The 14,838-nt window shown below is 47.2% G+C and overlaps 1 protein-coding gene across 1 annotated transcript in view; it reads right to left on the minus strand.

Moving 5' to 3' along the window:
- Positions 1-3,747: 3,747 nt before the first annotated feature.
- Positions 3,748-14,838, minus strand: part of EGFLAM (EGF like, fibronectin type III and laminin G domains) — a 155,741-nt gene continuing 144,650 nt past the window's right edge. The window contains exons 21-23 of the mRNA XM_036886056.2: positions 9,992-10,075; positions 5,677-5,780; positions 3,748-4,894 (exon numbers count right to left, since the gene is read on the minus strand). Coding sequence (XP_036741951.2) covers positions 4,740-4,894; positions 5,677-5,780; positions 9,992-10,075 — 343 coding nt within the window. The 3' untranslated portion in view covers positions 3,748-4,739. The remainder of the gene's footprint in view (positions 4,895-5,676; positions 5,781-9,991; positions 10,076-14,838) is intronic.

Consider the following 14,838-nt stretch of genomic DNA (forward strand, 5'->3'; position numbering starts at 1 on the left):
CATAAGGTGCACCTTAAGAAAAGGAATCTGATTTCCAGTGAGATATTGTCTGGAGGTGGGAGAGCCTGGGAGTTCACAGCAGTGGGGGCCTTGGGCAGGCTGCGTCTGACCAAAGGTCAGGGTAAAGGGTGGGAAAGTTCCACAGTGAAGCACCCCGGTTTTGTCCTCGTGGTAGGACCATGAGCACACCACTCAGTTTTCTGGGCAGCTGTGCCCCTCTGTGCTGGCTGCTGTTAACATCAAACGTGTGATTGTTCTTTGGCTGTGAGGTTGAAGTGCAGTTCCCCATCGGGGCTATCCCAGGAGCCAGTCCGTGTGGATGGGCTACATTCGTCATCTTGCTGCCTGTAAGCTGGAACTTCCTAACCACAGCCTGTCACTTCCACCGGAGCCCGCCAGCTTAGATGCCTACTCACTTTGTACTTCCCTGTCTTACAATGGCTGAGGCAGGCCACTCACATTTTCTTTCTTTATTTGGTGCATGTTATAGAAATACCTGGTTATGATGCAGTTGAGTTCTGCATCTAGGATTTTTGGGTCCCAATTTGGAGTCTACACTGGCAGCGTTCTCACCCCTGGGCTTCTTCACGATGATAGTCCTGGAGCACTGCGCCTCCTGCCTTTGGTGAGCTGATCACACAGCCTTCTCGGCTAAGGGTATGGGGTCGCAGGGTACTCCCATACCCCCACCTCCATCTTCAAGGGCAGCTACATGTGCTCCTGGACAGGACCAGAGCTGGAGGAGGCAAGGAAGGGGACAGGAAGCAGCTAACGCTTTGTCTGGGCCCCTCTCCTAAAAGATTCACTGACTTTCCACAGGAGGTGTAATTCTCTGCCTTTTTTTGCCCAGCAGCTGGGCTTCTGCAGGCTGCCCGTTGGAGCTCGCCTCCCAGGGAAGAACAGCCTTCTGGGGCTGGGGCTGGCTCTCATAGTTCTGCAGGGGCTGGAAGCCCCACCTACTCTATTCTTCCTTTGGGAACTCAGTGCTAAAAACAAGTTTCTGAGAACCATATTTTTTCTGGGTTAAAGGTGAAAAATGCAGTGTTTCCTCCAAGTGGAAAGCACTGGGCCTGCCAGCTCTGGGCACATTTCCGAGGTCCCTCCTCCCACTGTGGGAGGAGGCAGCTCCTTGCAAGGGGAAGAGACAAGGCGGGCAGCAGAGGGGAGGCCTGGGGGGACATCGGAGGGAAAACTCCAGTTACTCTGAAACCAGGGCTGTTAGTGTATGGAATCCAGAGGCCTGTTCGCACTGGAGCAGTGTGGAGATTGGAACGGGACTGGGTCCTGAAGTGAAAAGCAAATAAGAGGGCGGGCAGGCAGGGCAGCCACTCAGAGCAGCTGCCGCCTTACGGGCTCCTGGGGCAGTGTGGGGACAAAGAAGACCGCACAGACCTCCCTGAGAGAAATCCCACAGGGGCTCAGAAGAAACTCCTGGGGTTGGGATAGTCAGTTTTAATAGGAAAAGCAAGAACATTCCCTTTCCTCACCCCACCCCCATCCTTGCTTAGCATTCAAGGGATGTCAGAGGAATTTTTCCAGATCCTGACTGTGGGACAAATGCTTTTCAGGAACCCAAGCTTCGTGATACTCTTCCTGGATGGGACAGAGATGGTGCTCACCTCTGAGCTCCCTGGCTACTCCCCAGACCTCTGGCTTGAGCCACGAGCCCAACCAGCTTCTCCAACATGCTTCTCAACAGAGCCATGACCCAAAAGCCATGGCAGAGATCCCATTCCCCTGCTAGTCCCTCCTCCTCCTCCAAGTAACAGCACGGCTGCCAAGTATCAGGCAACAGGTGGAAGAATGAGGGAGGGGAGGTGGAGGAGGGGCGGGTGCTGCCCCATCAGGCCTGGCCTGGCTGGGTGGGTCTCTGAGCATGGCACAGACCTCGTATGTCCCTGTCCCAAGCGTCCCTGCAGAAGATCTAATGTCAGGGGCCACCTCACCCCTATTACGCCACTTCCCTCAACAGCCAGCATGTATGACTTGCTGTGGGGGACAGACTGCACAGATGGCCCTGATTTTTCATCCTCCTTGTATCCATGTCCTTTGTCAGGTGACTCAGTGGTTCCTCTCACTGTGGAGGCGCAGTCAATTTCTTCATCTCTTGGACCTGCAGACACTGACTAATAGGATACGGCAGAAGCGGCTCATGGCAGTTCCAAGCCGAGGCTGTAAAGGCCTTCCACCTTCACTCCAGAGCTCTTGCCGTCCTCCACTGTCCTGAGGAGAGCATGTCTGGCTAGCCCAGGAGGAGGACAAGAGCTTCAGGAAGCAGACAGTCTCCTCACCACCCGAGCCAAGGCCTTCCTAAATGGGCCAACTGCTCCACGTGTCAACAAGTCAGCTGAGACCAGAACCACCACCTTGTCAAGCCCAGCATGATGAGCAGAGCTGCAAGCTGACCGTTCCTGGCATGGAAGCAATACATACTTACTGCGGCATCCACTGAGGTTCTGTGCTTATTTGCCAAACAGCATTATTGCAATAGATAACAGATACTCTTAGGAAACTGGGACCCCCACAAACCCAGGCTGAGCTCCTTTCAGGACTCCTGCCTATCCAAACCCGGGCCAAGTCCTCAGCTTCAGGACCGCTTTTATCCTCAAAACCACCTCTGTTACAAACTCATCCCACATCTCCTGGCTGTTGTCCACTGAGAGGAGGAAAGAACCTTGCTCCTAGCTTGGGACATGCTCTCTTACCCTGTCCACCCTGAGCCTCTCATGGCATCAGCTCCTCTGTCCTGTTCTGCTGCTCTCTCACCATCGGGAACCCTGTTGCCCTGACCCATCACAGTGTCACCCTCCCCTTGGAGGCCCTTCCGCATCTCACCCAGGGAGAAGGCGAGGAGGCTCAGGATCCTCCCCAGCTTCAACGCCCAATCCCAGCTCCCATCCCTGGGCCACTGAGTTTTTCTCTGGATGACACCTGCACAGGGCAGTTCATCTGCAACACAACCCTTCTGGCTTCAGCTCAGCTGGTATTTTGCTAAAATCACAGTGATTTTTTTTTTTGGCTGGGGATAGTTGATTCAAAATGAGCTGTGAACACAACTTTGTTATATCTTGAGAAGTACTGGTCCTTACACACTCCACAGAAAGGTGTTGAGGTCAGGGTGGTTGGGGGGTGGTAATACCCACTTTCTACCATGAGGCTTCCCTCCAAACCTCACTCAAAGGTGACCCATGTAGGAGAGAATGAATCGTTATTTTCAGTGGTGATGTTATTACCATGGTCCCTCCAGTAGGAAGGACCCTGGTCAGTTACCAAAGGGTCTCAAGACAGGAGGCAGAAGGTTGAGGTACAGGTGATGTCTCTGGCTTATTTATTCATGTTTTGGAATTCTTAAAGTGCCTAAAACTGTGCTTTAGCCAAAGCTCAAAGTATGCATGGAGTAAGTGCTGCACAAACGGGAGTTGAATCCTGACAGACTAATTATAGGCCCTTATGTGAGTTGGATCATATTTCCCTCCTCTTCGGCAGCAGCAATCACCTCATCTTTCCTTTAGCAAGTCCTCTCATGGAGATCTTCCGGAGAGCCAGCTGTCTCCGGGTCACGTGAGGGACTAGCAAAGGGGCACAGCCAATGGCTCCAAAGGAAGCAGCCACTTCTCCGGTTGCTCCGATGCTCAGACCATGCTGAGGGCAGCACCACCCAGCACAGCCTCAGAGACGCGAGTTGTCCAAGGGTCCACTTCTGGACACGGCCTTTGCAAGGATCAAATGAGTGAAGGACTAAATGAGTAAGTTCTAGCCTTTGTCTCCTTTATTCAAGTTTACTACAGACATTGCCCCTCTCTTAAGACAAATGATGGGGACCCACATCAGTAACACACATGCCTTTCGATTTATTTTGGAAGCTTCATATTTATCTCCTGAGCCATTGACATTTACCAAAAGAGAATGGCCAGCTCCCCAAGGTGTCCACCTCAAATTACCTGTCCCAGACAAGTCTCCTTAGGGAGAAAATTTTTAGGAAATGTGCAAAGTATTCAGGGTCATCCACCCACACTTGCAAAAGGATACTGCATGGATAATTTGCAGCTATAAAAATATACACATACAAAAGGACAGCTACAAAATCATGGTGCCATGTCCCTTAGATTTCCATTATAAAAAGTAGGGATTTCTCGTTAAAGGGTAAACTTTAGGGGGGCAGCATTATAATTGTGATTCTATGTCTAGTCTTCCCTCATCCTTATTTTCAGGGACTAGAGTGCATTGAACCAGCCAGCAAGGAGTGGAAGGGGTTAATCCTAATAATTCATGGGCAAGGTGAGAAATTCGAGGTTCAAGGTCACACAGTCATTCTGCTGTCAGTAAGAGTATCATGAGTCAGGGAACGAGAGAAGTGTTTAATACTGCCCTTTGGATCTCTCTCTCTTTTTCTTTCTTTTTTTACACACTATGAATCACAACACAGTCATTGAACTACAGCAGACAGGCTCTGGAATTTGCACTGATGTGTGATCTCTGGCAGCCACTACACATCCAATGGACAAAGTCTGATGCATCCTACACAGAGCATTCCACTGGGCTCGGCCCACAGAGTGTCAGCAGGAAAAGCCACACAGGAACTCCTGCCTCAGTTCTAGTTCTCATCAGGGTGTACTTTCTCCTCGGTGAGAGGAGACACACCTGGTCCCCACACCTCTGCGTATGGCACCAGGCAGGGTCTTGGGCCCCCGGGATCCTCAGGATGGAAGCCTCTCTCCCTTGGGTAAGGCCAGCGGGTGTTACTTGGATCCACACGTGTTGATGTTTTTCCCGTCCACGGCGTCTTCCACGAGGGAAATGTGGTAATCAGTGGACAGGGTGAAATGAGAGACGCAGCCCACTAGGCCCTGCATGTACTGCCTGTTCGTGTGCAGAGCGATTTCCTTCATTCCACCTGCCAGGAAGCAAGGGGAAGATGGGGTGAGCCAAAGGAAAGGTGTTTGTTTAGGACACTTGACTGCTGATCAAGGCATCCCTCAGCTGGCAGGACAGGTGAGGAGCTGCTTGGTACCGCACTGTGCTTCACAACTGTCCTTGAACCAACAGGTTGACTTGGATCAATCTGATACATAACCCAGGGCTATAAATACCCACTTCATGCATGATTTCTGATCCAGTTAACCACTTAAAACCAAACTGTGTCTGGTAAATTCTGAAATATTGTATAATGTCAACAAAATGTAGTATGTAGCTAGAGACGATGTCATCTTAAACCAAAAGAAATGCATTGGTGTTGAATGCTTTCAATTAAGTTCACTTTCAGAAAGTATTGTGTGGATAAAGATATCTTTTCATGGGTCTATGCCCGCGTGATCAGGTTCTAATCCCTTTACAGAAATACCCCTCGTTCTAATTCTGAGAGGGGCAGAAAGACAGATCCTTCTTCCTCAGAACTCACGGAGCTATGTTTAGCAGTTTCCTGTTCTATAAACAAGAAAAGCACACTTTTCCGGGTAGATCAGTCCAAAGCACAAAGGAATTGAAGTGCTTCCTGCCCCCTCAGCCATGAGTCAAGAGTTCAGAAAGTGGAAGAATGGAACATCTGAAGAGCTTCCTGATTTCCAAGTATTTGTCTGATCCAGTGAAGTGCGCAGCTCTGGGAGCCCTAGCGGGACAAAGGGAGGACTAACAAGGAAAAGCAGTGTCATGATTTAGATCTGGCCAAAGGTCACTTACCCACAAACAGCGCCCCATTGATGTTGAGCTGCCTCATCGTGCCGGGTGACTTGCCTGTTCTGGCCCCATAGTCATCCACAGTTACCTTTCCTGATTGGCCATCCCTGTAAAAACCACCATGTTTTTGGAGCTTCAGTTAATCGTTAATTCATTTCAAAACAAATGTATTAAAGTGCCTACTATGCATCAGGCACTACATTTATGGTCTTACTAAGGAGACAAAAAATTGGAATGCAAATGACAACACCATGCCACTACTCTCTGGTAGAAGAAAGCCATGGTGCTGTGGACTGCACAGCAGGAGAGGGTCAGGGAGACCTCCAAGGAGATCGTGCCTGAGGTGGGTCTCGAAGGCTGGACAGGTCAGGCGAAGGAGAAGGCACACAGGAGGTGGTGACGGCAAAGAGAGAAAAGACAAGGAAGTTGGGAGACTGAGCATAGGGAATTCCAGAAGTGGGAGTGGCGTAGTGAAAGAGGAAGCCAGCAGCAGATGGTAAAGGGCAGAAGGAGCTTCGTTAGAATTATCCTGAAGGTGACAGGGAACCAGAGAACTTTAAGGGGAGGAGCAGTGCTGATACGGGGACACATGGTGAGTTTGGATGTCATTCTAACCACAATGGGAAGCCAATGAAGCAGTGTTTGTAGGCAGAGGATCACTCTGGGAGCAGTAGGAAGAACGGCTTAGAAGTTTCTAAAGGACCCACAGGGTCCCCCTGAAGTGGCTCTGAGGACTGTGGAGTGGAAGTGTGCATCTGTGCCAAGGGTCTTGCAGTTTTCTAAGCTGGTTTCCCAAACTACCCAGTCCCATGAACCTCCCTCACACATGTATGTCTGCCGCTATAGCCCTTGGGGGTATATCAACCCAGGCCACATTCCTTCCCTTCTTTTTTTTTTTTAAGAGTACTTATTTGGCTTTTAATGTCCCTTTTTATAGCAAAGAGTTCTTATTTCTTGGGTTAATAACGTCTCTTATCTCTCAGATGACATTAATATTTTTTATCATTTGTTCATTCATAGTCTGTTTCCTCCAAGCTACTTTTTTACGTTTATTTCTTCTAGTACCCATCTTTCATGCTGGAGACTTTTTCAAATGCCTCGTGACCCTTGGTTGCCACTTCATAGTTAAATGTTGAATACTAAAAAGCAGATTGGAATTTCTGTGTGCAGGATATACTTTGTTGACTGTGGTTTCACAGTGCTGTGATCCAGATCAATCATTTCCTTGGGGACACTTGGATTCTCTACTTTTTTTACCCTGGGGTATAGGCCTGGCTGCCAACATTCTGGAATCTTAATGGAGAAGAATATGGGGTTCTTAATATTCAACATATGAACTTGTACACAGTCCTCAATCTTAATTTACACAATCTGCAGTGGTACAGGAGTCATACCTCCTGTCTCCTGCTCCAGAGACCCTTATTTTACTTCCTCTAGATAACTGACTTTCATTACTTTTTCATTGGTAGGGAAAAAGTGTGCCAGCTATATGAAGGAGAGAAGGGGCTTGCATTCCAGCTCTTCAAGTAAATTCAAGTAAAAATTACAAACAAATATTCCTGCTCATAGCTGCTCCTCTATTTTCTAGAGGTTCCTGGCTCTACCCTTTTTTGGGGGGGTACAGTGATACAAATATGGTTGCCCATGTCTCACTCCTTATAGCAACTCTTCTCACAACTAGCTTTAAAGGTGTTTCTCCTGTTCTGCCTTTACCCTTGAGACCACACACTGACTATCTACTTTGGATATGTTTTTTCAAAATCTTATATCCAAATGCCGTGATAGGCAGTGTCCCCCAACAGCATACCTTGCCTGCTGTGACTTTTTCTCCCCATTACTCTCAAAAATTTCACTTTTTCCCACCTTATTGCATCAACTCTAAGAATTTTTCATTTTCTATATCTCTGAGATGAGGATCTGTCTTATAATCAATGGCATCTTGGACTTGCAAAACAAATATGGTATCACCTTCTAACATAACAAGCAATGTACTTCATCATTATGGTCATTACTTATTGTATATTGCCTCCCATTAGAATGCAAGACCATCAAGGCAAGAGTTGTCATTATCCACTGAGCTATCTCATGTGTCTGGAATAGTATATGGCTCATAGTAGTAGATGAATGAACAAGTGAATCTGTGGAGCTTCAACATCGTCATCTGAGATGAGAATAACTAAGCGCATCTTCCAAGGTTGAATAGAGATCAAAGATGATGCATGCAAAGCCCAGAGCATGGTACCCAATACACACCTGCTCTATAAAGAGTGGCAGAGGAACGTGTTGTTATTGTCACCACTATTATCATCATTCCCATCCATAAAATAAAGATTACAAAACTCAAGTTGCTATAAATATTAACTGAGATCAAGTATGTAACCTGGTATTCTGAAGGTGCTTAATACATAGGGATTTTCTTTCATTTTTCTGCTAAGATTAATTCCTGCAAGACCAGGATTACTCAGAGCAAGACAACGTATAAACCAGGCCTCCCCTTTGAGATTTCTTCTTCATCCATTCCCCTATCTCTGACCCTAGAGCCTGCTGTAGAGAATTAAGGTGTCCATCCAAACTCCTCTTGCCATAGTTGATATCCCAGGCCTTAACCCAGTTCCTGCTTAGATCTGTGGTACCATCCCTTCTAGGCCTGTCTACTCCTCTGGAACGAAACATAGTACCTTCTTGAATCCTCCCATCTCTCCAGTTCCTAGTCTCAGTTCCTCACTGCAACCTAAGACCCACCAGGAGAGATATCAGTGATGACAATAGTAAGAATCAAGTCTGCTAAACCATCTTAGTAGTGCCAAGCTTTACGCTCTGACATCTGAAGTTCTGGGGGAACATCCCCTGTTGTATCCCTCGAAAACATCTGAAATCCTAGCTGGGGTGAGCTGCACTGTGGGGTGGAACAGAAAGACCTTTCATCTAGGATTCTAATTTTGGGTCTGCCCACAGACAGTTGTACGGGTTGGGAAAGTCATTTAGCTGTTTCCTTAGATATCTAGGAAAATCCTGGAATCCCCACCAATGTGTATCTTGACACACATAATCAAACCACAGCAATTTTGAGAGTTTAAAAATCCTTCCACAATGTCTGAGCATTCTATCAACTTTGCCTAGTCAAGGAAATTAAGAGCAGGTGTTTCCCAAGGTTCCCAGGAAGGGAGTTACAGGGAGTTACAGGGATTAAGTGTGGTCAAGCATATTCCTCCAAATGATTCTGGTGAGCCCTTTTACAGATGAGCAAAAGAAAAATGAAGAATTTAGAAACCATTTAGTCTGGATTATCTTGAAGTTGGGCTGGACTGTGAACTTTTTAACTTGAAATCTAGAATATATTTGAGATCAAGTCTGTAAATATTCACCATGGGAAGACACTTCTTTTTTCAACAAGCCAGACTGGGAGCTTCATCGAAATCACTGTCTGTCCCAAGGGCTTTCTAGGCCGCCTGGACAGCTGATGGGCACAGATCTGCCTCTATCCTCACATCCATTCTCACATCCTTCTGGGTATCAAAGGCAGGCACAGTGGACGGAATGGAGTCCAACAAGGCTTCCTCCCTGTAGTCTATATGTGAGCTGAGTAGGCAAACGACCATTTGTAGGAAGTAGCCATGCTTCCAAAGTCTCACTCATGACCTCACACACTGACCTCCACAGAAGGGGTGATGGCAAATTCTCAGGGAACCCAAACCAAAGACTGTTCAGCTCATCTTCTGGAACTTTCCTCTAACAAGGCACGATTGACATTTCTTTATACAGCACAGTTTGGACCTGCCATTTGGTTTCTCAAAATATATTTTTAGGAATATGGATATAGGTAGTAGAACTAATATCAAGGGAATGATTCACCCAAAATTAATCAAAAGTCAGGACAGTGACCTCTGTGAAGTAGGGGGATATGTAATTGGTTTACATGCTTTCTAAGGTTCAAGTAATGTAGTATCACAAAAGAAGTTGGCAATTGCCTACATAGTGAAATTTGAAGCATTCCTCCAAGTCCACATGCCCTCAAATCTTGTCCCACTAGAGACATCTAGATCACACTAGCCAGTGAGGTAATTAGGCTCTTCCAGTTTAGCCATCAAGACATTCTCTCCAAAAGGTCACTTGATTGAGGATCTGGGAGCTCAGCCTCTCTGATCTGTCAGTGTCAGTGATGAGCAGAAGTAGGCATTGGCAACAAAACGCCCCAGGTCATGAGTCCTGGGAAGCCAGGCAAGGCTGGGGAACAGGACAGTGGGACAAAGGGGAGTCGGAAAGCACATCCCCCCTTGGCTGAGCTCTGGCTCTGTCTCCTACTGTGGTGGGTACTCACCTAACAGCTTTGACTCGGTGCCACCGGCCGTCGTTGAAGGAGCCATTCACCATGATGGATGCCACTCCACTGCCCAGGTTATAGCTAAAGGCACAGGAGAACAAGACAGAGCAGAATAAGCATTGAAGCACAGGCAGACTGCGGTGATTCACAAACAATTCTCACTGTAGGAGTTCTTTGGAATGCAGAATGCAGCTCCTTTAACACAAAACAAAACAGTGTTATAAAACGCATTTGGTTTCCATTCCATTCCATGAACTAATTTTTTTAAATTGTGTTAAAATGTACATGACATAAAATTTACCATCTTAACCATTTTTAGTGTGTGATTCAGTAGTACTAAGTACATTCACGTTGGGCAAGCAATCTCAGAATTCTATTCATCGTGCAACATGGAAACTCTGTACCCCTGAAAGAACAACGCTCCGAGCCTTCTTCTCCCAGCCCTTGGCAACCAGCAGTCTACTTTCTCTCTCTGAGTTGGACTACTCGAGGTGCCTCATGTAAGAAGAATTTTATGGTGTTTGCCTCTTTGTGACTAGCTTATTTCACTCAGCATGACGTCCTCCAGGTTGACTTGTTTTTTGGGCTCCATGTTCCATATGGAACTAATAGAAGCATTAGGTCCACAGCATCAGAAACAAGAGGGACTTTATCATTTGCAACATGTTGAAAAGATTGAGTAGTGCCCCCTGCAAATTAATGTCGACTCAGAACCTCAGCATGTGATGTGATTAGTTAAGATGAACTCATACTGGATTAGGTCAACCCTAAATCCAATGGTGACAAATGGAGGAAATGTGGACACAGATGGAGACACACAAGGCAGACTGCCCTGTGAGGAGAGAGGCTGAGATTGGAGGGTGCTCTCTACCAGCCCGGAAGCACCGGGGATGGCCAGCAGCCACAAGCACCTGGGAGAGGGGCATGGAGAACATTGTCCCGCAGAGCCCCCAGGGGAGCCCACCCTGCCAGCACCTACATGGGGGCTCCAGACTCTGGAACAGTGACGGAATGAATTTCTATTGTTCTAAGCCACCAATTTGTTATGGCAGCCCTCAGAAACTAATACATGTGTTTCTCCTTTATGAAAATCAAAGCAAAACAAAACAAAACATTACAGAGTAGGCTGAGTCCCAGAGAGATTAAGGGCATTTGCCTAAAGTCCCAAAGCTAGTATTAAGGACTGGAACTTGGTGTCTTATCTGCCCCCCACCCCACTGCCATTTCACTCTCCTATCAGGTCCACTCAGTAGCTTTCTACTTTTGATGTCAGTTTTCAGATACTCTGATACCCTAAGGGTATTGGAAGACATGCACATGTTGTTTGCCAGAGAGAAATAGCCCTCTTAGTCCAGTGTTCATTCAATTATTCTAATTTAATTCAATTCCACAAATATTTAGTGAGTGACTACTCTCAGCTGGGCCCTGGGCCAACTGCCTGGACCTCCTCTCGGTAATATAATAAAGCCTATGTCATCATGATTTTGAAGGAAAACGTATTCCACCCGGGACAACTCTCTCTTCATCTTAGAAGAGGACACGTCCCTCCTTTACTTCATTGGCCAAGAAATAGGAACACTGAGAGGAAACCTGAATTAGCTGCTGAGCTCTTCCAATGCACTCATCTGAGAAAAGAGTGAGAACAGAAAGCCCCTGGCTCTCCCCAGGGAAAGCACTGTGGGTCCTTTCTAATAACAGAGGCTCAAAGAGTCACACAGCCCATCGACATTTAACCAAGAATAGCACTCGGGTGACTTGACAGCTTGACAAACTCTGACACAAAGCTGTCACTCTGACCCTGAAAAATCCACTGTTTGCTCATAAATTTTCCCACATCAAGTGTCTTCTTGTATGAGGCAGCCTGGAGGTGGAATTTTCAGATTTCATTATTTAGTGGCCAAATGCTTGCTGAAGAGATAAATGATGATGAAGCAGGGCTGAGAACTGGTTGGCAGGAACATAGCTGCATTACTATATATGGCTTTTATGAGAGGCTGCATGGGAAGACAGAAAGAGGATGGATGCTTGGATCAGCCTCGGTTCCCAGTCTTGCCGATTACAAGCTCTGTGACCTTGGGCAATTTGCTTCACCTGAGCCTAAGTTTCCTCACCTGTGACATGAGGGTAATAATAGCTTCCCTGAAGGATCATAGGGAATATTAAGGAGGATAACATGTATAAAGAGCACAGCAGATGGTAGGAGCCAAACAAATAATCCCATCACCCAAATACGTGGAGTAGTTAATGCAGCAGGTTTACAGCGTATCTGGAGGAGTCAGCAGCAGAAAGTTGCCAGCAAGAGTTAAGCCTGCCAAGCTTCTCCTGGAAGAGCACTCATGTGTGCGAGTGAACCAAGAGCTGCTGTAAATGTGTAACCAAATAGGCCAGGAACACCCAGCTCTCAGAATCAAGGTGACCTGAGAATAATCACAGGGACACTAGATTGAAATGTGACTGCAATCCTGGGAATGGAGACCTTTTTAGTTGTGCTTGGACAAAGGACCAGCTTCCTTTTTCTGTTCTCCAGGCTGAGAACACTCCTGTTCATGCAAACAGCCAGAATGTGCTCAAGGGGGCCAACACGACCCTGGCAGACAGGAATCCAGCCATCACTGGGGATGGATGGAACTCAGCTGGCATGTCCGTGGACTGGCTTTCCAACCCCCCACTCTCTCTGATTTCAGACCCTCCAAATAACCCCTGCTTCCCAGATACCCTCATACTTCACCCTAGAATCTCTTGCTTTTATATAATACTAAATGACCAAGAATAGCGGTTACCTTTGTTGTAAGAGGGTAGAAGCCTTCTTGGGGGTGGGAAATGTTCTGTCTCTTGTTCTGGGTGGTGGTTACACAGATGTTTACATGTTTGAAACTTTATCAAGCTGTATCCCTAATATTTGTGCTCCTTATGTAAATGACACCTTAATTTAAAAAATACAAATGAATGAACAAATGAACAGATGAATGCATGTCTGGTTTCAGTATCAATGCCTCGTGAATCTGCTTAGCAGGCATTGGTTATCCTGATCCAAGTTTACCTACTCAACTTGCTGTGCACAAAAGGCCATGAGCAGCAAGGTGAGCCTGGCCATCAGGTGAGGCCTTTAGGAACCTACCTGGCTGCCTCCATGTGATGACACTCCTGCTTAGTTGTGCCCCCTTTAAACTGTAGCACAGGGCACTTTGCTAATGTCAGCTCTCTCCCTTTTATCTGTTGTATGAAAATGTTATGAAGGCCACATGGAAAATTAGCAGTAATCATTATCAGTCAAGTGATTTTCATGAACCAGCTTGCTGGGTTTTATGCTCTACATATAATCATGAAACAAAACAAAACAAAAAACCCCACACTCTTAGTTGATCACTTTGATTCCCTTGCTTCTTATTTTGTGCACTAAATCCATAAATATTTTTTTTCTTAAAGCTCCGTCCTTTTTCCTTCTTCTTTGGCAGAAGGGCTTTGAGCACTAAATTAGCAAAAGGACCAGCATTTAGCTGAAGAAAGTCAAGAAAACTGAGATTAGATTTTACTACCTTAGGTTTCCAGTTTTGCTTTGGACCTGGATCAAATGCTGAAACCTCAAAAATGGTTATCTACTCAGTAGACCATTTCCTCCCTAGGTTCCACTGATGTAAGCTGCTTGAGGGCAGGGCCTCTGTTTTATTCAAAATAATAGTAACAATAACAATAATAACGGCGAGCTTGTATGAAGTAGTTATATTGTGCTAATTTCCTTACATATGTTATCAACTTGAGCCAGGGTGGGTGGGGGTGAGGGGGGTGTTTAGAACATAGGAAATACTTTATCAAGGATAAACATTTTGGTAATCATTATCACTCATGACTAGCTACGCAGGCCCTGCCCTAAGCCCTTGATGTGAATTCACTTCCCTCACAACGAACTTGTAGGCCGCCCACTGCTGCAGGGATCACCCGTCTGACTCCGAAGCCCACGCTTTTGCCCACACAGACTCTCTTTCTCAGGGCCTGGTTCCTGATCGTGTCCAGTAGGGTTCTGGCATCTGACTCTAAGGGCGGGCCCAGGAATCCACCTCTGAATCAAGCTCCCTGCTGACTCACTGTAGCTGATTATTTCCCAACCAGTGGCCTGCACTCTAACTGCTCCAATGCCCCGCCTCACACGGCACCACCGTACATCCATTGTGGGTGGATGGCTGTGGGGAGGTGACTGCCCAGAGGAAGGAAATGCAGCAGAGCGGCAATGCCGGGTTCCCGGGCCCAGGGCTGGATCCAGGTGTCTGCCCCGGGTGTGGGGGGCTAAGCGGCATACTCTCTACACAGAACACAGCCAGCACTCCAGGCTTAAAAGAAAAACATGGGCCAATATTCAGAGACCAGAGAAAGAAATAGTAACATAAGAACTATGTCTGGGATGGAGTGGAGTTGTTAGAAGGCTGTCTGAGGGCTCGGGAAGGCGGGGGCGTAGTGAGCTGGCAGGGGCTGTGAGGGCAGCAGGCGGGCTGGTGGGCGGGCACTGCGGGCCAGCCCTGAGCAGGTCCAGCTGCCTTGCCCAGCTGGCGCGGGAGGTGAGTAGGTTTTAGCTGGCGGTTTAGGGGGAAAGTTGAGCCTCCAACCCGTGGCTGAGCTACTGTTTCGGTTCCCTTTTCTGGGCACAGTCAAGTACTTGAGGCCTCGGTGAGGTTAACCACAGGAAAACCACAAGAAAATGGCTCTGCGGCAGCCCGCCTGCAACAGGGTGTGAGGAGCTGCGTGTTTGACCTCGCGGCCCGGGGGGAGGGGTAGAGACCATGAGAACTGCTCTCACCAGCCAACCTTTAGCCTTCAACCACACATCTCAAAGGTCCCCAGCCATCACAGAA

The sequence above is a fragment of the Manis pentadactyla genome, chromosome 2, assembly GCF_030020395.1.
Source record: "Manis pentadactyla isolate mManPen7 chromosome 2, mManPen7.hap1, whole genome shotgun sequence".
Taxonomy (NCBI): Eukaryota; Metazoa; Chordata; class Mammalia; order Pholidota; family Manidae; genus Manis; species Manis pentadactyla.